We start from the raw sequence: 27,899 nt of genomic DNA, 5'->3' as shown, positions 1-27,899 counted from the left end.
AGTGATAATGTAGCGTAGCAGCGATGGCATTGGCGCTCACCCGATGTACTGCAGTGGATGGCTCTGGTGGATGACTATCCTGCAGGTGGGGCAGGTGTTGTTTTCTTCCAGGTACTTCACCAGACAGCTCCTACAAACTACAGCACAAGAAGCATCACAGTTAAAATCTAACTTTACACACTAACACAGGACACACTACAGTTACAACCTAACTTTACACACTAACACAGGACACATTACAATTACAACCTAACTTTACACACTAACACAGGACACACTACAGTTACAACCTAACTTTAGCACCATTTAGCATGTATCTGTTGAATTGTGGCCCTTCAATTTAAGCTAGAAGCTCAACAATTACAAGCTGAATTGATATCTCATTAGAAAGTAAAAGGAAACATCATATTTCTACAAAACAGCTTTGATGCTGAAATAAAAGGAAGCAGACAGGCCCTTCTATGAAGACAATTTGGGCAAGCTACCACTTGCTATCAGTCAAGAACCAATCATTCTCTTTCAACATCGAGCCAAAATGTTTTTACCAGTTTCAACAAATGAGGGATTGACAGTTCACTGTAGCTGCACCCACTCTGAAACCTCATTCTTCAATCACTACCTTTTATATGTGTGCCTTCACCCTCAAAGCTCTTCAACAACAGCACAATGTTCCAAGAGTTTATTTAAAGCTAAATAGCTCCCTCTTGTGTACAATAGGGTTATTACAATGATATTGATGCCTTTTACATATTGGCTTCAACAATTATACATTTACCACAGTGACTTAATGTCATCTGCATCTCAGTTGATTCATAACTGCTATTAGTTTGTTCCTCTTATGATAATGGCCCAGAAATATTGGATAATGGAGTAACACTTTACAAAATGGTTCCATGAATTGTCATTAACTTATGTAGTTGTTACCTAACTACGGCAATCTGTACAGCTTTGTTTATGTATTTGTACATCATTAATTCATCTTAACAACTACATTAGTTCATGCCAATTCATATTTCAAAACAATAAATAAATCAAAAAAATTGTTAAGGTATTTGTAAAAGGTTAACTAAGTTTATCTTATGGTTTGCTAATGTATAAATAGTCAAGGAACTAATACATTAGATAGAAATGAATAAATACATTAACTAATAGTTAATTTCCTGCTTACTTCATGTATTTGTATGTCAATTCTTGTTAACCCATTATGGACTAAGGCGTCCTATAGAAAACCCTTGAAAGGCCTAGGAATCACAAAGCACTTCAACAGTCATGTGTCTTGAAAAACTTAAGGGGTTAACTACATTAATACATTAATTAATGCCAGTTCATGCACCTATTGCAAAGTGTGACCCATAAAAGTTATAAGAAGGTTATCTGCAAGATTTGTTGAAACGGTGACAGTCAACATGCTTAAATTCATGTTGTTTATAAATCTGTAGAGGCTATACGAGTGCTTCATTCTGTTCCAAACTTGCTAGTAATTCAGGTTGAGTAACAATGTGGGCCGAATGCCCAGTCATTACAGAAGAACTTGACCTCATCAAAAGGCGATTTTCTATGATGGCAGCAAGGGCTATCAACTCACTGGGATGCACAGCCTCTTTGGAGGGCTAGTATAAACATCTTTTTAGTGCCGTATTGGCGTTATCGACAAGCGTGAAGAAACAAAGACCTCGATATGTGGATGTGCCAGTGTGAGGCGTTTTCCTGCCTGGATTACCTCTCTACTACAAGGCTGAGGTGGGACTCCAACAGTCGAACAGTGCCACAGCCGGGTGAGCCGTTAGCCCCCGACTGCTGCACCATGATGTGATCGGAGGTTGTCGCGGTGACAAGGCACAGTTCTTTAACTACAGCGTGGGGCAGTGGTTAGGGAAGAGGCACTGTGCTGTGACAAGTTCTCCAATATGTTTGGTACAACCGACTGGCCGATTTTCTTTTCTTCTTATGAAACTGCATTTCTTTCTGTGATATTTTCTTGTAAAACTGCAGGACAGTGTACCCAAAAGAATTGATGCAGTTTTAAGGGTAAAGGGTGGTCACAACAGATATCGACTTGATCTAGCTTTTAACTGTTCACTGTCCTTGATAGTACATTTTCAATATTTAAAACAATATTTAAAAAATTTTAAAATATATTTTTGAAAGCGTCTTTTCTTCTGGAATTTTCTTTAGGGGTGCCCAAGACTTCTGCACTGTACTGTATATAATATATAAAGGCAGCGACACCAAAATAAATCTATTTGGAAAACTCTGCCACAGGTGGAACAAGACAGTGTGATAGCTTTGCTGAACACATATGCTCAGTTGTGTCCTTGGAAAACGCAGGGTAATAAAAAACATCCATATCTTTGTCAGTGTGCTAAGGGGAAAACAAACATTCCACAGGAAAATGAATGCTGCAATACTATAGCTATCAAAGAAATGCCCAATATTATCCATGGAAAAGCAAGAAACAAGTCTGCCACAAACATTACGGAAGCTCACTGTACGTGCTTGGGTTTGACCCATTGTTAAATTGCTTTGAGAGGGACCAGATGTGTCATATAAATGCACTCCAGTACACAGGAGCATACATTCTGCTCACGGTGCCGCCCGCGGTGGTCTGAAGCAGAGGTGACCCCGCTCGGTGGGCGGGTCAGCCTCTCTGCGTTTGGCCGCTGTAAAACACGGCTGAAGGTTATTTAGGGGCCAGTCTGAGCCGGACAGGTCCCGGACGGCTGAAAAACGGGCAGCTGTTCTTTTCAGAGGACAGCGAAAGGGCATTCTCGCGGGTTTCGCCCTCGCAGCGACGCTGAAAAGAGGACGACAAGGCAGACCGGGGGGGCCTCTACGTTTCACACTCCTCTGAAGCGAAGATCTCAGGGGGAGGGCGGCTTTCTGCCAACACGAGTTCCGCAGCGTGCCGCCAAGAGTTCTTGGGCAAATCCAATCTGTTGAATTCAAAGCACTTGAGCAGCCAAGTACTGGGATTCAAACTCATGCATTTCGGTGCAGCAAACCAAAAAAAAACTAAAAGTCTGAATCAGAAATCAACGCGTTTCTGCCAAGATGTCTCCTTTCAAACCGGTGTTTGCTGAGACCGATTAAGACTTTTCTTTAAATGTACACATTTGGCAGATGCTTGCCTACAATCTCAGCAATTTCCCAGCCCATAATAGCAAACAACAGTGTGTGTAATCAGGGGTAATATCCAGTGCCCGAAATACAGCCCGCACAGTAACCTGAAAGCCGATTTGGTGACCAAAGAGTCAGGCCTTTTCAAGTAACCTCAAACAACAACCAAGTTAAGTTACAGCTCCAACACTCAGGCTTTGCCCTAGATGACACGCTCCCCTTGTTTTCCGATTCTGGAAAGCAAAGGTCCCTTTGAATGAGTCACAGAACAAGGTTTCGCAGTGGCTTGAGGGAAAATTAAGGCGTGGGGTTTGGAGATGCTCTGTTCTCCACATTCGCAGGCCGTGCTTTGAGCAGAAACTGTCACGCAGTACAAGAGGGTAGACGCTGGAGAGCTCTGCTTTAGATGAGCTGCAGATTGTGTGCTAGTTAAACAGCAGCTGAATAACACCCAGTGACCTGAGTGTCCACACACGCGCACGCACACACACACACACACACACACACACGATGTACGTGCATGTGTGTACACACATACACGCAAATGTACACTCATGCACACATGTATGTGTGCCCACAAAATGCAAATACACGTACACAGGAAAACCTGAACACACGCATGCGGGCATGCACACACACACCTCACAAACTCCTCTTTGCACTATAATAAATAAAACCGTTTTGAAATTCAAACCAACAGCAATTTCATTTGCGTAATGTTTCATGTTGCAGCAAGCGCAAATGCAATCAGAGTCATTATACCAGGAATACCCTCTCTAAGAAATTATATTGGGAAATGTTATTACTGTCGCACTCACCAACCCTCGTCAGGGTGGGTATTTTAGTGCTGGATGGTTGCCCTGGTGCTCCTGCACCTTTGCTTTATGACCACTAGGTGGTGCCAGAGAGCATGTAAAGCTCAGGTCAACCTCACCTCAGTTGAACCGCTCGGTTCATTAGGGAACATCAGACAGGAGCCACATACAGCAAAAAGGTGTTATTCTGAAGCAAGCCAAGCACAGAGCCAGCTACGGCCAGCTCCCTAAGAGAGGGGGATGAGAGGGAGCAATCCTTTTCCGTTAGAGAATTAAAATCCTCAGATGCAAATCCCGTCTAATGAAGAGGGGCTGCCTGTTCATTAAAGCAGGCGTATTTCACACACCCTCATCATCCCTGGACAGCAGTTAATTCCCGGGGTCTCTCCAACCCAGGACCCGGAGAGCTGCAGGATCTTTCGGGTCCCCATATCGGGTTCTGCAGCCCGGGTGTGCTGGTTCTCGTTGATATTCACCACTTAATTAACTGATTAAAGCAGTCGACTACACAGTTCAATCACCTGGTTTCTCAGACTTTGATCCCTGTGTCTCTTAGGGACGAGGCAGGCCAGCTGTGTTCTAATCCTACACAAAAGCCACTGTGCGCGTGTCAGTCCCGGATTCCAGCCACCCAATGACCACGCGGCACACTCTACCCAACCCCCCACACCCCCCACCCCCATCCTCCGCAACACTCAAATCAAAAGTAAGGCCACTGATCCCTCCGCTGTAAACATAATCCGGAACATTCCTCTATTCATTTCAGTGAAAGCGACTTCCAAATAGGTCAAAACAAATAAACCCGTTCATTGAGGATTTTCGCAATCGTATTCTGGGCAGCTGAACGTCCGCTCGCAAAAACCAGAGAAGGGGACTTACACCGACACCAGTGTTGGCAGGTCACGTGCGCACGTCTGCCAACCGGCAGAATGTCACAGATGGGGGGGAACACATTGACGGGGTACAAAACGTCCAGAACACCCTGTACAGCAGGGATCAGCAACCCGCAGTCATCCAGGGCCGAGACCTGACTGTTTTCCACCCTCCCTTCAACTGGGAGTCAGGTGCTATGACAGTCTGGCCAATCAGAAGCACTAATTACCCGGGAGAAAAGAAAACCAGGGCTGGGTTTGGATTCAAGGGCCAGAGTTGATGATCCCTGCTGTACAGAAATACAGAACAGAGTGTCCTGTACGGAAGGAAAAACACACAAAAATAGAAACTCCCCAGCCAGTTGGGGACGGGGGGGGGGGGGGGGGGGGGGACTCACATGTGTGCAGGCACTCGGTGACGGTGGTGGCATCGATCAGGTACCCCTCGCACAGGCGGCAGGTGATGTGGGCGTTGATGTCCCACAGCTTGATCTTCCGGGTCAGCATGTCGGGGTTCTGGAGGGTCGGAGGGGGTTAAAGCACAATGAAACCAGCGATTAACACCGCGGAGTAGACCCGGGTCAAAAACGTGCGCGATTTTGCCTGGGGCGATTGGGCTAACCGAAAGGACCAGCTGGGGTTCGTTTGCGGGATGGAAGCAGGGCGAATCCGGGTTAAGAAGGCACATACCAGTATCGCAGGGGTCCACAACTCTACGTGCTGGTATTTGTTACAACCAGTTACCTTAATTTCACTTTTCTGACCGTTCTAGAAACTACTCCTGTCCGGAATCAGTAAAATCTTCATGACACACCTGCAGTCTGACTCTAGCGGTTGCTTATGCACATATTATATTCAGATACGATTGAGCAAATTCAATAATTAAAAGCAGAAGTTGCCACAAAATCCTGAAACAGATCGGCCCTTGCTGCGCAACCCTGCTGTATTGCATTTCTAATCAGCCCAGGATTAAAAAAGTTAAGTTGAGCTTCTATACCACTGTAGGCAGCTGAAACAGTAAGACCATCAGCAACCGAGAGAGCGAGCTACACCACACCAGAGAGCTGACAAGATTTGCGTTGTTTGCGTTTGTGTTATTTTCTTTCAGCGTTCGCCGACAAAACAAAACCAAATAAAAAGCGCGCCAGAAAGCCGCTCTCTCCGAGTGTGCTGTACTGTGTACCCGTCCCTGTACTGTGGAGACGAGCACACGTTAAGCACCGATTGACCACACCGAATATCACGGTGGGGTTCGCACTTTTTTTCGATTTCATCCATTCCAATACACCAGAGGAGCTCAGTTAAGCATAGAAAAGCAGGAAAAAAGTAGGAACCTCGGCGTGGTGATGGACAGCACACTGTCCCTCTCCGAGAACATTGCGGCGGGCCGTAGTGTCTGCGGGTTTAACTCCAGTCCTGGAGGGCCTCAGAGTCTGCGGGTTTAACTCCAGTCCTGGAGGGCCACAGTGTCTGCAGGTTTAACTCCAGTCCTGGAGGGCCGCAGTGTCTGCGGATTTAACTCCAGTCCTGGAGGGCCGCAGTGTCTGCAGGTTTAACTCCAGTCCTGGAGGGCCGCAGTGTCTGCGGGTTTAACTCCAGTCCTGGAGGGCCGCAGTGTCTGCGGGTTTAACTCCAGTCCTGGAGGGCCGCAGTGTCTGCTGGTTTAACTCCAGTCCTGGAGGGCCGCAGTGTCTGCGGGTTTAACTCCAGTCCTGGAGGGCCGCAGTGTCTGCGGGTTTAACTCCAGTCCTGGAGGTTCGCAGTGTCTGCAGGTTTAACTCCAGTCCTGGAGGGCCGCAGTGTCTGCAGGTTTAACTCCAGTCCTGGAGGGCCGCAGTGTCTGCAGGTTTAACTCCAGTCCTGGAGGGCTTTGCTCATGCGGGTTCCATTCTGTCAGCAGCCTGTTTTGGCTCTGGAACACAAGGTGTGAGCACTGGGTGCTGAAACACACAAAAACATGCAAAAAAATAAAAAATAAATAAAAATAAAAATAAACCCAAACAAAAAGAAACAAGGCAGCTGCATTGGCCCTCCAGGAAGGTATCTTTAGTAGCCTGTTGTATGAAACCATTCTGTCTGGTTTTGATGTGATCTACTTTCTGCTCTGATATTTTAGCCCTGTCCTCCCATGTCATCACTCTCAGAAAACGTATTTAAATATTACATCTATTTCTGTCCCGGCAGATTTTCGAAGTGAGTCTTCTCAGTCTGGCCACCTAATGTTCCCCTGGTTTATGGAAGTGAAAGTGCTTTTGAAAATGAAAGGCACTATGGAGCCGAAATACAAACCTTTAATATTTTCCATAAAATCTCCCTGGGCTATGCGACTAAAATGCAGACTATAAAAAACAAAGACTGCACCCCTAATCTACTGCTCTGTACCTTCACCTTCCCCTGCACTCAGTGCCCCTCAAAGACACAGACTGGTTTGAATTCTGGTTCAGATCCTAGATGGGATATGGCTGTTGTATCCATCAGAGATGAATCACTTTCTGACCTCACCCTTTTAGATTTGAAAACAAGTTTCACATGTTACCCTATTGTGAGACAGTGTTAAGAAGTGGTATGATTAACCATAATGACCTACCACAGGAAACCGGGGGCTCTGAAATTTGACCCATATTGGAGCCCCACCCTGGGTGAGACCAGAGATTACGCTCAGCTCAGGTTAGCCTCACCTCAGTTGAACCGCTCAGCTCATGCAAAATGCAGAAAAGTGACACAAAAAAACGGACACAGGACCACAGGTCACATTTTGTTTATGGGCAGAAGCTTGGTTATCCCTGAGTGAAAAGCATCGACTTGTCACCCTCATGAGAACAGCCACAATGAGAGAATGAGACACTTCCTATTCCAGAAAGAACATACACTTAGTGAGCACTTTATTAGGTATTTACAGCATTGGGGGAGTCTCTTATTCGAAAAGAAATTAGTCTAAATAAATATGCTTCCTTTAAGGTGAAAGGGGCTGAGTAGGCATTACAAAGTTTTAAAAAAGTCAAAGTCATTCCAGAAGCACTGGTTGGGGCAAATGACCAGGAAGTTACGTCCCAGCTAAAATATAAGTTCCATTCCACTGAAAGCAGGAGCAACTTCAAAACATCATAGTTTAAAACATCATATCACATGTCAAGAAAAGCCACAGCACTGCAAGAAGAACATGGCATACTGGCCACACCAGATAAATAAGAGCTGGAGAGCCCTTCCAAAGGAGACTGCAGAGAAGGTAAAATGTTTCTATAGATCTGAATGTTGGATGTTGGCATGGAAAAAATATCTTATCCCAGTCTATGATAGAGCTAGGAAGGAGAGTTCACAAAGGCAACTGGTACTTTGCAATTTGTCGGTTATTCAAAGCACAACACCCTGAAATTGAAATCGGTTTCTCCAAATTTGCTGAGTTGCGACCAAAGGACTGAACTGGCAGGCAGCAGTGGCACACATTCAGTGTGTGTGTATGCACGCTACATCAGAATGCAATGCTGATGTTTTTCATCCAAACTACCACAACTGAGCACTCAATCTGTTAGACTGTTGAATCACGATCTGGATTGCCTCTCACCTCATGTGTTCTCCTGTGGAAGTTCCTATAAAGGAAAGTGTGAAACCTGCCCATCACCAGATGGTTTTAAAACTTTCCTTTCCAGGAGCATTATGATGACAATTTGTTGGATACGGAACAGGCAGAAGTACCCTTCACAGCATCTCTAAGCCTATTGATCAGGTCCTTCATTCATTTACAAAACCATCTTGCACTCCATCAGCATAAATTCTCCAAAAAACAAAGTCAATATTATCTGAAAGAAAATGAAGTCCGAGTTTTGTCATCCAGGATGAAGCACAGTCTCATCATTGGAACAAGTCGCAAGCCGCCATTCTTCCTGTGGTCTGTTATTGGAGGGACAGTGAGGGAAACTCTGATTCATGGGCTGCAATTTCAGAAGGCCTGACCTATGACACCATAGAGATCCATCTCTTTCAAAAGCAAGCGAGGAAAAATCCCAGGGATTCTACTTCTCAGATGGTTGTGCAGCACAGTACAAAATATGGCCAAGCCTTCCAGTACATATGTCTCCACATGGAAGGCTGCCGTGGAACCTTGTAATTGCTCATGGCATTGGGGGAATAATAAAATGTCTAAAATAAAATAAAACTCAATGTCAGGACCAAATACAGACTCCAAATGAATTGTACCTCTTGGCAGGACAATATCCCCTCTGTGGAATTAGAATACTTCACAATATCCTGACGGTTTGCCGAGAACAAATTTAAACTCATCACCTAATTAACATATTTCTTTCTTTTGGAGCAAAAGTGCTGAAACTGTGGATAACCTTGTTCGTAAGATTTCCGATAAGAGAACTACTGTTATGATTATTTTTGAAGATGATATCTGCATCTTTAGGTCACGGTTGGGGTCTAATATTTGTCAACTTTGAGGGTACCTGTCTCCTGAATGGTTGGTCAAGGGTGAGGTCAGAAAGTAATGGATTTCTGATGGAAAGTCCCAGGTACTCAACCTGAATTGTTTCAGTAAATACACTCAGTGATCACTTTATTAGGTAGACCTGTACACCAGCTTGTTAACGCAAATATTTAATCAGCCAATCATGTGGCAGTATCTAAATGCGTAAAAGCATGCAGACATGGTCCAGAGGTTCAGCTGTTTTTCAGACCAAATGTCAGAATGGGGAAGAAATGTGACTTCTGACAGTGGAATGATTGTTGGTGCCAGACAAGTTGGTTTGAGTATCTCAGAAACTGCTGATCTCCTGGGATTTTCACACGCAACAGAGAATGGCGTGAAAAACAACAACAGCAGGCAGAAACACGTTAATGAGAGAGGAGAAGGGCCAGACTCGTCAAAGCTGACAGGAAGGTGACAGTAACACAAATAACCATGCATTACAACAGTATGCAGAAGAGCATCTCAGAACACACAACATGTAAATAGTAAAGGGTTGGCATTTACAGTCAGGTCCCAAATATTGGGACATTGACACAATTCTCATCTTTTTGGCTCTATACACCACCACAATGGATTTGAGGGTATTTACATCCAAATCAGGTGAACGGTGTAGGAATTACAACAGTTTCTATATGTGCCTCCCACTTTTTAAGGGACCAAAGTCAGCATATGTGTATTTACATCCATAATTTCGATGCAAATACCCTCAAATTAAAGCTGAAAGTCTGCAGTTAAAGCATATCTTGTTAGTTTCATTTCAAATCCATTGTGGTGGTGTATGGAGCCAAAAATAGGAGAATTGTGTCGATGTCCCAATATTTATGGACCTGACTGTATATAGCGCCTTAATCCAAAGCATTGTAAAATTGATCCTTCTCATTTACCCATTCATACACACACGCACACACCAATGGCGATTGGCTGCCATGCATTATTTTTATTTTGTAAAGCAATAAAATGATCAGATATTTTGGAGTCAGTGTGTACTTTACAACTATTATTTTTTGTGGGATCTAGATGGTAGTGAATTGGGAGCCAGATAAATGGGAGATAGTGACACCACTAATGATCAGCAGGGACGGCTGATGTTTCTAGTATTGACTCTAATTGCGCAACAAAATGAGGCAAGCTCCATAAAATTACTTGAGCTGTACCAAAGCAAAATATCCTGTTAAGAGAAGCTATGAGTAGTAGATTCAGTGAAAGTTCACTCCTTACAGAAATGGAATATACAGGAAATACATATTTAAATAAAATATACTATCATGAAATTGTGACACTCCACAACATGAGAAATATGCAAATTGTTGTCATTGACAGATATTGCATTCCCCTCACTGAAACAAACATTCAGGAAACAAGCTGCGCTTTTGAACTGCAGGGACAGCTGCGTAGGTTACACACACCAATGTGCATTGTGCTAACCTTGCCACATTCATAGAAAGGTTTACTGCTGTTTTGAAGCTGCCTGAAACTGTCCACCTGCCTACCTGCTTGTTCAGGTGTGTAAATAACTCTCACACTGCATAACAATTGGAGCCATTTCAGGTCTTTGTAGAGGTACAGTAAAGCACTGACTTGAATCCACCAGCAGGGGGATCACCTGAGCACACCTGCATGCAAACATGGATTGGCACACACTGCTCCTCATTGACCCCACAGTTAGGCCCAGGTTTAACATCTGGATTTGTGCTTCCCTGAGTTACAGCCAATAGGACTATAGAGGTAATGCTTATGATACTCATAGCGGCTCAGCTTGTAAGTTCAGGGTGCATACTGCTGTTGCATCCATGTACAAGCATGTGAACCGCCTACATTTAAATGTTTAAAAGAAAGCTTTTCTCCATGAAGATCATGGTCAAGAGTTTAGGACCATATTGCTTAATTCAAAAGGAATGTTACGTTGTTACATTGGTCATTAATCATATCTCTGCTGAAAATTCCAGCTAAGACCAGCTGGGATTCTAAGCTGGTTTAAGCCATTTTTAACACTTCATAGCTGGGATTTGGCTGGTCAAAACAGCTCACTAGCAGGACAAAGCTAGTCAAAGTTGGTTGACTAAGCTGGTGGTCAATTGGTGGACTAGTTGACTATATAGGCTGGTGAGCTGAAACCAACTAAAGTTGTTGTAAACATAGCTGGACCATCTTAGGCTACTTTAAGATGGAATTTTCAGCAGAGATGGCATTACCTGACATTTCTAAACATGTTACAATTTAAAAAGATTTAGTGCAAAGTAGTATCCTACTACAATGTGGCTTGAAGGCTTAGCTCTTCAACCTGAAACATTACTTTTTGGAGATGAACCAGCAAATCTGAAACTCAAAGTGCACAGTAAAATGTTGTGTTAATTTCCTCTGACAGAGCTTATATGAGCCCAATTGGGACCACATGTACACAAAGAGTTGAGCACCGAACATTACCATGCATCTTTTCTTGAGAGACAACCGCTCACAAAGAAAGAGCTATTTGAACACTTACTCCGAGCGCCGCCATGACTTCCCCGTGGACGATCCGGCTCCCACGACTTTTCTGTGCCGGCGTGTGGGCCGTTAGCTCTGCATCATGGACGGGCCGTCTGCATGCGGCTGAAGGAGAGAATCCAGAGAGAGGTTCTGTTAAAAACCAACAACCCGTGCCACGATCGCCTAAACGGTAAACACACAGTTTAAGGACAAAGAGAAGCGGACGCCGATTACGCCATGGAAAAACTTTGGGCCCTGGACATGAGTTAGCTACTTTTTTCAGCATTTAAAACGCCGCTCCGTTCATACATACAGATTCTGCTGTGAATGTTTCGCCAAAAACGGAAATTGTTTCATAAATTCTGCAACTTTGCCATCACACAATTAGAAATCAGACATATTTCCATCATCGCCTGACTTAGAGAATTACTTATTCATTAGGAGTTATTTATGAAGCAGTCCAAAGAGCTTGAGACAAAAATCAAAGGTATAATAAAATAATATTAAAATAATTGAAAATAAAATTATTGCAGCAGCGATAATCAAAAATGTAATAAGTCAATACAAGGCCAATCTGCACAATGCCAGGGGGAGGGGAAGGGTTCTGCCTCCCCAGGAAAGTTCTGGAAGGAGCTACTTCTGGCCTGGGGAGGAATGTGTCTCGCAGGACAGCACAAAGACCCAGAAGAGGGGGCTGAATGGGTCCCGTGATAGATATTACCATGGAAAGGGGGGGGGGCTCTGATGGACCAGAAGAAAAAAAATAGGGGTGCCCGAGGGCAAATTTCACAGTTCTTTTCATAAAACGTTGACTCAACAAAGCCCTGAGATAAGCTTATTGCAAAAAAAGAAAAAGAAATGCATGCAAATTGCTCTCAAGAGAAACGCAGACTTTTACAAAATCGCCCCAGGGAGAAATGAAAAGCAGCTTCAACCAGACCCAAAAAATGATCTGGGCTCTGTTAGCATTAGCACACTGTGACTCCGTCCGACCATCTCGGTTCGGCCAGCTTGAGCTCTCAAAAACATAGGAGGCCGGGACAGTGGCTGGGTTTGCAGCTGTGATCTTACGTTGCTCCCTGCTGCTAACACGGTATTAGATTTCATCTGTAGCCTAATCAGTTTACTGCATGGACAAGTTAAACTAACCCACTTCTGCCAAGCAATATATGACCTGACAAATACAGCTGTAGGCGTGTGTGTGTGTGTGTGTGTGTGTGTGTGTTTGTTTCTCAGCGCTGGTCAATAGGGATGAACAGTCAACGACAGGGAATTAATGTGATCAATGGTTAACTGTGCAAGCCAGGTGATGCTAGCACAACGATAAATGACATTGGCATATTTCTTGTTAGTTATGCCTCACGCTGAATGGAAAGTGAAAGGAAGTAATCTCATTGGTTCAAATTCAATCTGCCTCGAACGCAGCGAACAGCCACATGTGATTTCCTACTACAGATGTTAAGCAGGTCCCATCAGCAGCTTACGAGAACATGCACACCCAAAAAGAGAACTGCAGCAACGGGTCTAATTCGTGCGACAGAACTGCGAACCCCCTGATACATTATTACAAAATTGTCTCAAAAAGTTCCTTTGCTTATGGAATGACAAAAGGGTTATCCACTAGCAAACAGATTTATTAAGTTTTTTTTTTTTTTTTTTTCTTTTGTTTTGTTTTTTTTTAATCAAACACTTGCATCCTAGCAGGTACTGTCCGTACAGTGACTGGATCACCCTCCAGTAGGGATCCTCAAATCCAAATCCGGCCCTGGTTTTCCTGGCCTGGTTGGCCTAATTATCTGAGCAATTTGTGCCACTGATTTGCCAGACTGCCATCACACCTGAATCCCAGGTATAGAAAGGGAGGATAACTAGCAGTTCTCAGTGTGTGAGGACTGTGATTTCAGAAACAGTGATGGGCTTTGCTGGGCTCTGTTAGCATTAGCACAAATACTCTGTTAGCATTAGCACAACTGTGATTTGAGGCCCTGCAGCCTACTGAGTGGTGTGGCTAAAGGGGTTACCATGTATGCTGTAAATCACTATAACAGTGCTGCACCTTTGATACTTGGAGAACTAAAGCATCAGAAGGACCAGAAATGGGGCGGCACGGATGGTGCAGTGGGTAGCACTGCCGCCTCACAGCAAGGAGGTCCTGGGTTCGAATCCCCGTCGGCCGGGGCCTCTCTGTGTGGAGTTTGCATGTTCTCCCTGTGTCTGCGTGGGTTTCCTCCGGGTACTCCGGTTTCCTCCCACAGTCCAAAGACATGCAGGTTAGGCCGATTGGAGAGTCTAAATTGCCCGTAGGCATGAGTGTGTGAGTGAATGGTGCGTGTGCCCTGCGATGGACTGGCGACCTGTCCAGGGTGTATTCCTGCCTTTCGCCCAATGTATGCTGGGATAGGCTCCAGCCCCCCTGCGACCCTGATCGGGATAAGCGGGTTCAGATAATGGATGGATGGATGGAGGACCAGAAATGGCAAATAGCACCATTAAAATGGCTAACTAAAAAAACAAAATGTCTGCCATTAACTAAAAAAAGTAATCACTTTCGCCATTCTCTTCAGAGGTACTGAAGTCTACTCTGGAGAGACCACACACAGAAACAGCGTGAAAATGCTCATGGAATCATCCGAGTCAGAAAGAGGCTATGACAGGTGCTAGATTAGCCAATAAGGAGGATGCTTATTATTTCCTTGACTACCCCACAGCTATTACTACAGGCCGCCAGGCTCCAACTGAAGGCATTCCGTTAAAATGTTCTGCCTCCTTCCAAAACTGACTCATATGCTGAAAATTTGGGCGTGACAAAGGACAATGCTGCGATGCAAAACGCAACAGAAATTCCTGCTTCTAACAAGAACATCTTCAAATCTTCAAGTCAGGAGTCAGGGGACAGGGGGAGGTGTGTAAAAGCTGAGGATCTGGGTGGGGCGAAGGTAGAGTACAGCAGTTAGGGAACTGGATTCCCAGGTGAGGCAGTACAAGCTGTACCCTTGAGGTTAATGTTGTACTTAATGGTGCCAGGTTTCTTTAACTTCTACCCAGCCATTTAAATGTATTGTGTGTAAAGAATATAAGGTGTGGAAGTCACTCTAGATAAAAGCAGTTGCTAAATATGCCTGCGTAATATATACAGTGAAGCTGCAGAATCTGTGCCATCAGACTGTTTGGGATGAAAACAGCGCCCCCGATCATATCTCTCTCTTGCTCTCACACTCTCACACTGCTCAGGAATACAGATAACTGACACACACACTCACACACAACATAAATACAGGTCTCCAATCAACAGAACGTGTCTCCAAACAAGAGTTAGCACCCATGATTACCACTTTCTAGAACATCACATTCGATATTCATCTTGCGTGTATATCCAGAAAGCACAGGCAACATTTAACACAATTCCAACAATTCACAGTTTTTTTTTTCTCTTGACCACGATGTGTCGACTTTCCTTAGTAGCCCATTTTCATGGAAATTCATCCCACGGGAGGACCTCATAAGTCTCTATACTCTCTGATACAACTGGGCTCTGCACATGCTCAGTAAATCCGGCCTGGCTGTGGATCTCACCGTAAGCGCTGGCTGTACAAGCTCAGAGCAGAAACTTGCACATACAGGTCTGTTCAGAGAGCCGCTTTCTGCCGAGTCAGCACACCTGGCTTGCTTTTCACATTTACAGACGCCCGACCAGCCCGAGTATTGTTTATGGGAGAAACAACTGGTTTTGTTGTTGCATTTTCTTTGACAGCTCTTTCGTTTGTTTTTGTTTTTGCCTTGGACGTCTGTAGGCAAACCACAAATGGTTGCCAGAGTGTGGGTAACTCCTCAAATGCATTAACAGGGGGAAAAAAACCCTTAGGTTAGGCTACAAGTCAGATGTTCAATGAATGGCAGTCAATAGCAGGTGCGGGGGATTTCAAAATAAGATATGGCCAGACAGGTTGTATGGGAGTCCACTGAATGAAGATGGGGGATTCTAAGAAATATTCAGTGGGGAAATATCCGTTATGATTAGGCAACCTATTACATTACATTAATGGCATTTGGCAGACGCTCTTATCAAGAGCTACGTACAGTTGATTAGAATAAGCAGGAGACAATCCTCCCCTGGAGCAATGCAGGGTTAAGGGCCTTGCTCAAGGGCCCAACGGCTGTGCAGATCTTATTGTGGCTACACAGGGATTCGAACTACCAACCTTGCCTGAATTTGCCTTCAGCAAGTTAATAGTCACTTACATGCAGTGATCCCTTTATTAGGAATTTAGTAGAGTTATTTTTTTAGACTTAAATTGGTCATCGGTTGCGTTAGCCCATCCACTTCAAGGTTCGACGCGTTGTGTGTTCAGAGACGGACTTCTGCATACCACTGTTGGAAATTCCTGTGAGTTACTGTCATCTTCCTGTCCTTCCTGAACAAGTCTGGCCCTTCTTCTCTGACCTCTCTGATTAACATGTTGTTTTCATGTTAACTGCTGCCTAGTGGATGGCTTTTGTTTTTCCACCCCATTCTCTGTAAACTCCAGCTACTGCTGGGCGTGAAAATCTCAGGAGATCCGCAGTTTCTGAGCAGCTCAAATCACCCCATTTTGTGCCTCAAACAAATACACAGTAGTAGACCCAATATTCTTTACCTCCTGCAGATCGGACAATTTTCAACAAATTGTGCTAATAATCAAAACATACAATACATAATACATATGAATGATATGATATAGTTGTATAAGAGTAATCTACAGGGATTTCACTGGCATCTAAGGGTTAAAGTTGATTACTCACTGCTTTGAACAATCATTGATATAATCACCTTGCTTCGCTGTAGAGAATAAAACCTCTTCATTGCTCAACTGTAGCTCTCCCAATTAAGGGATTCATGAAACCTCACTCTCTTTGATAGTTAGATAGGGTTTCAAATAAGGCATCTGATCCAAGCCTGCATAATTCCCCAGAGCTCACATGATAGAGGAGGGGGGAGGTGGTTTGGATTGTTTTTTAAGCTTTCTAAATCAGTGCAGTAGAAACTCGGGAGTACCTCAGAAGATACTCCAGGAAAGATACACTGGAATGGGCCCTTAACACGCAAATACAAGACTAAAAGTCAGCCATTATTGCACAATTCAGAGTTGCCAAGTAGGAGAAAATTGAACATCATTCATAAAAAGGCAAAAATAACAGCACAACAGTTCTTGAATCAGTGTTTTATATCCATTTTACTGTTCCCAAAGAGCATGATAGCTTACAAAGTACTTCTGAAGCTTTTGGTGCTCAGAAAGTGGCAGAGTGACCTTGCCAGCTGCCATGTCACTTACGCTTGCTACAAGCTAGCTAACCACTGGACAATTCCAAGCTTGTAACTCCTATCATGTCAGAGCTAACTAACCCACAGCTCCAAGTTTGTAACTCCTATCATGTCGGAGCTAGCTAAACACTGCACAGCTCCAAGCCTGTAACTCCTAGCTCTTGTGTCAGAGCTACGAGTGGTTGAGTTTGTTATATCAGCATGAGACCATTCAGTTCAGAACATCGTAACCATATACCAGCAATCTTACTTACTCGGGTGGCTCAACTAGCTAACCACTGGACAGCTCCAAGCTTGTAACTCCTTGTTCTTGTGTCAGAGCAAGGAGCAGACAAGTTTGTTACATCAGTGGGGTGACATTGGCTCAAGAGGTAAGAGCAGTCGTCCGGCAGTCATAGGGTTGCTGGTTCGATCTGGCCCTGGGTGTGTCGAAGTGTCCCTGAGCAAGACACCCAACCCCCAACTGCTCCCGACAAGCTGGTCGGTGCCTTGTATGACAGCGTTGGTGTGGGAGTGTGCGTGTAAAGCATCAATTGTACAGCGCTTTTGATAAAGGCACTACATAAAAGCAGTCCATTCACCATTAGGCCAGGGGTTCCCATGCCCTTTGCAAGACAAGAACAAGAACAATATGGACAAGAACATATTGCCATTTGTTACATCGGCATTAGAACATTGGGTTCAGAACATCGTAACCGCATATCAGCGGTCTTAATTACGTGCCCCCAGTCTCAGGTGGCTGGCGCTCCATCTGTGAAGGACAGCTCTCGCTGGCCCGTCTCCACAAAGACCCTGCTGTTCCAGGCCGCTGGCCGCTCGAGGACAGGAGGCCGGCCTGGCAGCCGCAGGGAATGATGTCCCTTCACTGAGGAGGCAGCTGGAGGGACCGTGCCTAGACAGAGCCATCTTGTTGGAGTTCACACAGGCACAAGCACGTGCACACACACACACACACACACACACACACAAATAATACCACAGACACTTTCATACAAATACATTCACACAAGCCAGACCATGCACAAACACACCCCGCACAAGCATGTACAGAATATCACTCACACACCTGCACAAGGATGTACACACAGAACCACTCGCACACAAACACACACACGCACAGCAGAGCTAGATGTATTTATAGATTGGTGTCTGTGCAGAAAGTGCTTACCCTTGTAAAGCACCTGTGATTGCCCTGTGGAAGGGCATCAAAATGACAGAATTAATTATCTATAAAGGCACTCAAAGGCACCTTACAGATCTTGCACTCAAAGCTCTAAGCTTTTTATAACGGGTCAGTTGAACCAATAAAAAGTTAGTCATCAAATACAACAGGTATAATTGACTTAAGGGCATCGACATCAAAGACTACTTAACAAATCTCCGTGTTAGAGCACATGAAATAGAACATTAATTTTGGATTTAGCCTTGGGTTTAGCCTACATTCACAGTAAAAGCAAAATAACATCAGGGCGTGTACGCAAATATGATGTGGCTTAAAGGCTATAATTTGTTGGAGCTCCACAATTGGCTAATCTAGTGAATTTAAACATAAAAACCATACCTACAAGTCTCGATAGTCATCTTGCACAAGCGCAGCAATGACAATGCATCTAACATCGGTCTGAGAATGTTAGCCAGATCTGGCACTACTGCACAAATTAATTGGATGAACGCACTCATGTTATCCAACATAGTAACACTCTGAATAAAAGTGTCTGTAATCTAAATGAATGTAATCTAGTCGGCAAAGTCGGCAAAATGGCAGCACGGCAATGCTGGAAAATGAGAGGGAAAACGGAAGCCTTTTTGTTGAAAGCACTGCCTGAAAGCACTGGGTGAAAGAGGGCTTTATAAATCACTCATGATGAATGAATAGGGATTATGACCCTGCAATATGACTGACTATCACCTGAATGTGACTACAAAGCTGAAATATGAGCAAAATTGCTGCCAGAATCTTAAATCTTAAAACTGTGGGGTAAACCAGAGAGCATTGCAGTGTGGGTTCAGTTACCAACTGATCTTTAGGTGGGTTAGTCTGCCTTCATTAGGCAGCCAAGTACCCAATTTCGATGGTAAGGTTTTGGTTTTTGAGTTTTACCCAAGGGTAAAAATGAAAAAAAAAAAAAAAAAAAAAACTGCAAATTTCCCCCTTTTTCTGCCCAACATGGAGGGAGTGAATTGATACAGTCCCACACCTGGGGCACTCCAGCTGAAGGAAAAGCACTCCTCCAATAGAGGAATAAAATCCCACCTAGTGCACTGGACCCAAGAGTGACTGGACCTTTTGAAACAATGGGAATTCCCAGTCAAAAACAAAAAAATATATATATACATCATATCTTCTCATGAACAAACAATTACACAACCTTTCTCCAAACAATGCATTTCGCATATCAGGTGATCGTAAAACAATACAGTCTTAAAATTTCATCCTCAGATAATCCTCGATATTGTTAAACAACACAACAGATACCCGACTGTAGGCTAGCGATATCTCGACGACGGCAGCACACTTGCATAGCTTTGTTTGAGAGACTTTTAACATTAACAAACAGTACTACAGCCCATCAGTGACGACAAAGGGTACATCAATACAGGTAAACGGCTCATTTCCAAAAGAAGAAAAAATACACGGGCCCCTGAACCTCGATCTTCATCTGCGGAGGCGCTGGAACGCTCGAGTACGCGCTGCAATGCGCACTGGATGCGCCCGGTCTCACACCCCGCAGCAGTGGCAGGCCTCACCCTGACTTGGTCATCGGCCGGGGATCCCGAGGCCAGAGCAAAGCCGCAGGCAGTGGAAGCCGACGCACAGCTGAGACCTGTCGGATTACCCACTGCCGCGTGACCGGGAAGAACCCCTCCAACAAAGAGGAGGACAGTGTGGCGGGCAACGACAAAGGCAATGAACACAGCAGCCGTTTTCTTAAATACCGCACGATTCTCGCCCTCGTTTTGCAGGTCTTGATGTACGTGCCTGAACGGTGGGACTTGATTTGATTCACTGTACCTGCATTTTCACTCCAGGAAAGAGCATGTCCAGCGAAGGCACCGTCACATACAAAACCCAAAATGGGAGAAGCTGATCATTCTCACTGATGTGAACCAATCGCTGCATTTTACTGTAAAGAGTACATTATTCTGATTGGCTTCAAGCAAGAGAGATGGACAGGTCACTTCAGCTCCATGGGGTTCACAAGAGTATTGTGCATTGTTGAAAATGACACCTTTTTGAGCTGTCTGAGCAGTTAAAGGTTAGAATGCCAAGGAAACAATCGATTAGTTCAAACCAGCATGTGTCTGGAGAGCCATTTCAATCCCAGCATGTGCAATTATAGCTTCTTAGTCTCGGTTAAAAAGGCAGAAGTGATGATAAATATGGAAAGTAAAAGACGGACGTGAGTTAATTCTCTGAAGCTACTGAAAGCAGGAGAGGCTGCAGATATAGCAGAGCTGGGGCAAGGCTAAAACTAGCATTCAATGACACAAACCAGGAGATCGCAACAGCTGGCCACACGCGCCATCCTTATCTTTTACAGTGACAACAAAGGCTGGCAGACTACTGGCTGTGGCGCTCCTGGTGATTACCCAAACGTCTAAACACAAGACACAGATAACGATGGGAACACATTTTTCAAAGCCTGATTTCTCTAAATGTTAGGCCGATATACAAACTAAAACATGAACTGAAGACTCCTGCATTGGGTTCAAATTCCATTTCTGTCCAGTGAATTCAGTACATTCATTTAAATCCTATTCACAAATGGCAGTAACAGCTGCTTACAGAGTTCAAATCCCAGCCATGGGTCTTTCTGTGTGGGTTTCCTCCAAGTACTTCCTCACGAAGGTTTGGTTATTTGGAATCTACATGAGTGAATGGTGTATGTGCCCTGTGAGAGACTGGTAACCTACGCAGTGTGAATTCCTGCCCTTCACCCAATGTCTGCTGGGATAGATTCCAGCCTCCCAAGACGGAGCAAGAGTAAGCAGTATAGAAAATGGAAGGATGGATGATATTGCCCTCAAATTGCAAATTGACAAAGCGTACTTCAGACTTGCACTTATAACTCACGCTGCTTTGGAGATCAGCCACAGAACACATTCATGATAATGTACACCGATTTAGAGATCCTTTCTACTACGGATGGGCTCACTTTGTGGATGGTAGAACATGCATACAGCTGACAGCTGAATCACAGGTACAATAAATTCTACAATGGGTCATGGGAGTTAAGGTATGGGAGTTGACCAGTCCAATTATGTTTAAACTTTGTGTAAATGTTCTTTATAGATTCAATAAAGAATATCCAAAACCTTACCCTCATTGGATTTGTCATTCTAGAGACATACAGGGGTATGCAAAAATTGGGGTGTGTCGATTTTGGAGCATCATATCGTTGGCAATAAAGCAGGGAAAAACTTCTGTGTAGTCTGACACAATTTTAGTCTAGTTTCAGAAAATAAATTTGGATTTTCATAATACTGCTAACAAAAAAAGTTATTATAATAATAATAATAATAATAATAATAGATTTTATTTGTGGGCGCCTTTCAGAGCACTCAAGGACACCTTACAAGACACAGTAAAAACATCATACAAAAACTAATCAATCAATAGCACTGACGTGTTATATACAACAAGACACATAAAACTCATCAATCAGGGTCAGGTTAAATATGCCAGTGTGAAAAGGTGTGTCTTGAGTCTAGATTTAAAAGTGAGGAGAGTGTCAATGTTGCGAATGTCTTGTGGCAGAGAGTTCCAGAGGCGGGGGGCAGAACGACTAAAGGCTCTAGATCCCATGGTGGTCAGGCGGGGGGCAGATGGTGTGGAAAGTAAGGAGGCAGAGGAGGATCTGAGAGTACGTGAGGGAATGTGGCTATGGAGGAGTTCAGAGAGATATGAAGGTGCCATGTTATGAAGGGCTTTGAATGTGAGCAGCAAGATCTTAAAATCAATACGGGATTTAACTGGGAGCCAATGAAGTTGCTGGAGAACTGGAGTGATGTGATCAAGGGAAGGAGTTCTGGTGATGATACGGGCAGCTGAGTTCTGGACCAGTTGAACTTTATGGAGACACTTGCGTGAAAGACCAAAGAGGATGGAGTTGCAATAATCAATACGGGATGTAACCAGGGCGTGGACAAGAATGGCAGTGCTGGTAGGTGTAAGTGATGGGCGAAGACGATTAATATTGCGTAAGTGGAAGTATGCAGACCGAGTGACATTATTGATGTGTTTTTCAAAGGATAATGTGCCATCAAGGATGACACCCAGACTCTTAACCTGAGGGGAAGGGGAGACTGTGGAGTTGTCAATGGTGAGGGAGAAACTGTCAGATTTAGCCAAAATGGATTTGGTGCCAACGAGGAGAACCTCTGTTGAGCTTTAGAAAGTTGATTATGGTCAACTTTTTATGGTTGATTAAGTTATGGTCATTCATAAATGCTAAATTGTACCGCTTGGCAATTTTGTTTCAATATTTGATGTCTTACTAGAAGAGTACCACTGTATGACCTCCAAAATTCTAAAACTAGTAGATATTTTGGTTAAGAACAGCCACAAGGAAAAATACGTCAAATAGATCATTTATTCAAAAATTATGCAATCCCAAATTTGGGTCCGACCAGAAAATGACCAAAAAGTGTTCAACCAAATATGCTACAAAGTTTCCAATCAATATTACATTACATTACATTACTTATCTTATCCAGAGCGACGTACAACAAAGTGCAAATCAAACACAAGTATGGGTGCGAAGAGGACCTGAGAGGACAGTACAGTTCCGAGTCCTAGTGTAAAGATACAGATAATCAGAACCCTTGAAGAGTACAATCAACTTCCAACCTAGCACACCACAGTTGGCAGCTAGAATACCCCGAGTACAACAATACAACAGCCAATAAAAAAACAAAACAATATCTATACAAGTAACAATATCTATACAATCTATACATAAGTGCCATTACAGTCTAAGGCTAATCATGGTGGTGAGTTAGGGAGGGAAAGGTGTAGCCTGAAGAGATGAGTCTTCAGTCTGCGCTTGAAGGAGGTCAGAGACTCAGCTGTTCTTACATCCACCATCCAATATGAAACTTTTTCTTCAAAATATATAATAGTCCTACATACTCTATGTACAAAAACTATAGTTGATACAGTCATGCATTTGCAAGAGGACCTCAATTTACAGGAACATATACTTTCACATCGGAAATCCATAAAAATTCTTGTTTGAAAAAAGTTACAAATTACAAATGTTTCTTCAGTAGACAAGAGAGAGGTCAGAAGAGAACGGCCAGACCAGTCAAAGCTGACAGGAAGGTGACAGCAAATAACCACACATTACAACAGTGGTATGCAGAAGAGCATCTCTGAACACACAATGCATCAAACCTCTAAGTGGACAGGCTACAGCAGCAGCACCAATAAGTCTAAAAAATAAGTCTAATAAACGCCTAATAAAGTGCTCACTGAGCGCATAAAGAACATTTACACAAAGCAAAATTGGAGTGGTCAACTCCCACACCTCTGGTTGATTTTTCATGGAATGACCCCAATACAATATAGAGATACTTGTATTTTTTTTTATATGCTCATACCTCATGTTAATGGTACTTGCTTCCAAGAGGACTGCTAAAAGGGCCTGGACATATCCATGCATTCAGATCTTCAAAATATAGAAATTCTGAGGGATCCTGATGGCGACAACAGTTACAGTATTAAGTGAAATCCTCCGGTTCAAAAGTCAGTGAAAAATCTTGTAAAATATCAAGGCGATCTAACCAGCAACTTGGTTTGATTCAATATCTAGCATAATAAAACATTTTGGTACCCCTTCTGTTAAAATGCTTCCTCAGTAGCAAACTCTGGTGAGATAAACCTCCAACCAATACTCAGCACTGCCTGATAATTTCACCCAGGAGAGGGACACAGAATACCGATGAAAACAAGCCTACATCATCATCTTCGGTTACAGGATGGCAATTCAGTCCCAGGGATTAAACAATGCAGAGATACACAAAGCATTTATTTTGCCAGTCGAAAACTACAACTGCTAAATGGAGAGGCACTTGTGAAGAAAATTAACAGCTTCAGCTGCCCTTTATGGTCAGTCACTGCATTGAAAATGTGCACTATTCCAACACAAAGTAGTCTAAATGGAGCTGGTTTTTAGCCAGGTAGCAAACAAGAAGTCTGTCTCCAAACAAGAGCAGCATTACTGCATCAGCATGGGAATTTTAGTGATATTAAGCATTGCGACAATCTACAACCAGCTTTATACGGTCATTTAATGCTTTTATACTGTATGTGAAAGATCTACTGAAACCCCGCAAAATAAGTGCCTAAGTAACTAAGTAGAATCGTTCGTCTAGCATTATTCCAACCTTGTTATTTACTGTGTAATTGATAATCAAACTAAACAAGCCAGAAAAAGAGTTATTTGCATGTGTGGGCCAGACACAGAAGGGTGAGTTTTATTTGAGTTTGTGCCTATGCAGCCTGTGACCTAAGGCTTCATGTAAAACGAGCATTCACATCACGGAACGGTTACCCTATGAGCCTGTCCCTTGAGGGCATAAGTGAAAAAGCAAATAATAAGCGTATTAATCCCACCTGTTACTTGGATTGATACATTTGTGCTTCGGATTTGAAAGGTGCACGATAAAAACCACCATTTGTTTGGAAGCCAGGGAGGCTGGCAGGTGAGGCATATTTTCCATTCTTTTTTGACCTCACCCTTTTAGACCCTTTTATTTATTTTGGACAAAAAGTATTGACATTGTGGATAGTCTTCGTAAGCTTTCCAATAAAAAATAAAAAAAGAGTGTTTATTGTTTTTTTTTGTTTTTTTTTTAAGAAGATGATACCGGTTTATTTTAGTAGGGTAGGGTGAGTTCAAATATGGGTCAACTCTAAGGATGCCCTGTCTCCTGAATGGTTGGCCATTCTGGTTAATCAAACCACATTATAACACTCACAGGTTAATGTGTATAAAAATGTGTTACAATCTAAAAGGGTGAGGCCAGAAAGGCTATTCCAATTTCGTATGGAATGCCCCAGGTGCTAATAGTTGGAAAACTGACCCCAATAACAGGCATGATTTTAATGACATGTAAATTAAATACAGCACTGTTTAAATGGAATGCAACACAACAGCATATTTAAATAATTTTTAATTTATGTTTATTCACATATTATTTTATTGTGGTTTTTACCTCAAAGGACAATCAACTTACACTACACTACAAATATTTGTACAATTTCAACAGCAACTAAATCCACTTTAACTTAAGCCAGTTAAATGAAACCAAAGATTAATTTACAGTGCAAATATAGCCTGCGCTCTCACAAAAGCAAGCCAACTTAATTTCACTAGGACAGCGCTAAATATGGCTAAATATTCAGGTTTGTGTACAAACCTGAATACGGCATACTAAAAACAGCACTGTATTCAGATGACTCATTGTATTTAGTGAGCCTTAAAACCCTTTACCTTCCACACTCTCACCATAAAAAGCAGACCTCTTCCTGAGAACAGGATCTATTTACCACCCCTCACTCTACCTTGTGAATTGTGGGGGAAATTATGGGAGAAAAAACACATATCAAATCAGTCAGGCACACATTCACACCACGTCTGAGAAACTCTGGAATGTGGCGGAGTGAGAGGGAATGCCAGATATAGTTATCCTGGCAGGTTGTCTCTGCAGTCAGGTCTCTAACTCACAGGTATTTGAGTCAAAGGTCAGAGGTCAGAGGTCAGACAAGTCTGTCATCTGAACGGAATTGAGCAGAGCGACAAGTTGCATTGGAGTGCTCTTATAACAACTGGCGATCGGCAACACCCCACAAAACTTCGGTCTGAATTTATCTTATAGCAGATTTGGATATAAGGCTAATGCTCAACAACAACAACAACAACAAAAAACAGCTAATGGATATATCAATGGAAGGGGGAGGGGAGTTGGAGGTCTCCCACGTAAATAAGTCTGACCCCTGGCCCAGGTTCGTAGGGTCAGACGTCTCTTTGCCGTGCTCCAGGAAGCACTCCAGGAAGCACCCACAGGAAGGAAAAAAACCCTGAGTCGGCACTGCCTCAGGTGACTGTGGATTTTACTAGATTATACGATGATCCCACAACGCATGCTACGGCAGAACTTTGTTTCAGCAAGTTTATGACATTCTATTCAGCAGTTTTCAGATGATGAACTTCATTTGAGTTATTTTTCAAAATTGCTTGAATTGACAACCGATTCTATGATAAAATAAAGTCAGCGCACCATACCGAAGTCAAAGGCAAATTCAAAATAGAGATACAAATGAGAACGCCTTTATTACGTGGGCAGGGTCTGAGCTAGACAGATTGACAGATTAGAAACTCATTTGGGAACTAAGTATTTGCAAACTTCAAATTTCTGCAACTGGCTCAGTTATTATTTCTGAAAGAACAGCCAGATTTGAAGGTTACATGACAAATCCAAAATGCAATACGGTCATTTCCACGGCCGCTGGCTGGAATGCACTTTTCAGCTTGAATTACATACCAGCTTCAATTTGTCAGCAGGCTACCTTCCATATCAAAGCTTTCAGAAATGCTGGCTTACTTATAGAACTGTGACTAAAAAAATAACTAAAAACACTGTGAAAAATTGACAAGCGATACAATAACGTATGCAGCGGTTCCTCAGCACTGCCTCCAAGAACACATGCTAGTTTGGATATGAACACTTCTCTAGATTCCAAACACATCTATAGAGCAAGATAGAGAGTGCAGCAATCCTACTAAAATTGTGCCACTGCTTGCTAAGCCCATTCTCACATACTTACACCTTGGACTCCAGTGTTGAATCATATCTCTCCTGGACATGCCTCCAGCTCTTAGCATGAAACATTATACGCATCCGTGTGTCTGAGACCGTCGGCTCAGAAAACCTGTCAAATGCACCAGGCCAGTCAGTTTTGAAACGGGCAAATCCCAGAGCGTTCCCTCTACCTGGTTCCGTTTCATGTGGGGCACTGGCTCGGACCTCTAAATGGTCAGTCAATCAGAAAGCAGGATGATGCAAAGGGAGAAACTTGTGAAATAGTACGGGGATAATATGGGGACCCATCACCATACGTAAATACAGAGACGTCCCCATATGCAAATACAGAGACCTGTCCCCAATCGTAAACACAGAGACCTGTCACCATACGTAAACACAGAGACCTGTCCCCAAACGTAAACACAGAGACTTGTCACCATACGTAAACACAGAGACCTGTCACCATACGTAAATAGCGACCTGTCACCATATGCAAATAGAGACCAGTCCCCGTGAGCAAATACTGAGACCTGTCCCCGTAAGCAAATACAGAGACCTGTCCCCATATGGAAACACAGAGACCTGTCAACATAAGTAAATACAGAGACATTTCCCCATACGTAAACACAGAGACCTGTCCCCAAACGTAAACACAGAGACCTGTCACCATACGTAAATAGCGACCTGTCACCATATGCAAATAGAGACCAGTCCCCGTGAGCAAATACTGAGACCTGTCCCCGTAAGCAAATACAGAGACCTGTCCCCGTAAGCAAATACAGAGACCTGTCCCCATACGTAAACACAGAGACCTGTCCCCAAACGTAAACACAGAGACCAGTCCCCAAACGTAAACACAGAGACCTGACACCACACATAAACACAGAGACCTGTCACCATACGTAAATACAGAGACCTGTCACCATACGTAAATACAGAGACCTGTCACCATACGTAAATAGCGACCTGTCACCATATGCAAATAGAGACCAGTCCCCGTGAGCAAATACTGAGACCTGTCCCCGTAAGCAAATACAGAGACCTGTCAACAT

The 27,899-nt window shown here is 43.5% G+C and overlaps 1 protein-coding gene across 1 annotated transcript in view; it reads right to left on the bottom strand.

The window, feature by feature from the left end:
• The window catches only part of LOC133135857 (polycomb group RING finger protein 3), a 60,148-nt gene that overhangs the window by 17,573 nt on the left and 14,676 nt on the right, over positions 1 to 27,899 (bottom strand). The window contains exons 2-4 of the mRNA XM_061253170.1: positions 11,755 to 11,861; positions 5,203 to 5,320; positions 41 to 137 (exon numbers count right to left, since the gene is read on the bottom strand). Coding sequence (XP_061109154.1) covers positions 41 to 137; positions 5,203 to 5,320; positions 11,755 to 11,769 — 230 coding nt within the window. The 5' untranslated portion in view covers positions 11,770 to 11,861. The remainder of the gene's footprint in view (positions 1 to 40; positions 138 to 5,202; positions 5,321 to 11,754; positions 11,862 to 27,899) is intronic.

The sequence above is a fragment of the Conger conger genome, chromosome 8 (genome assembly GCF_963514075.1).
Source record: "Conger conger chromosome 8, fConCon1.1, whole genome shotgun sequence".
Classification (NCBI taxonomy): Eukaryota; Metazoa; Chordata; class Actinopteri; order Anguilliformes; family Congridae; genus Conger; species Conger conger.
This window is presented reverse-complemented; position numbering and strand designations above follow the sequence as displayed.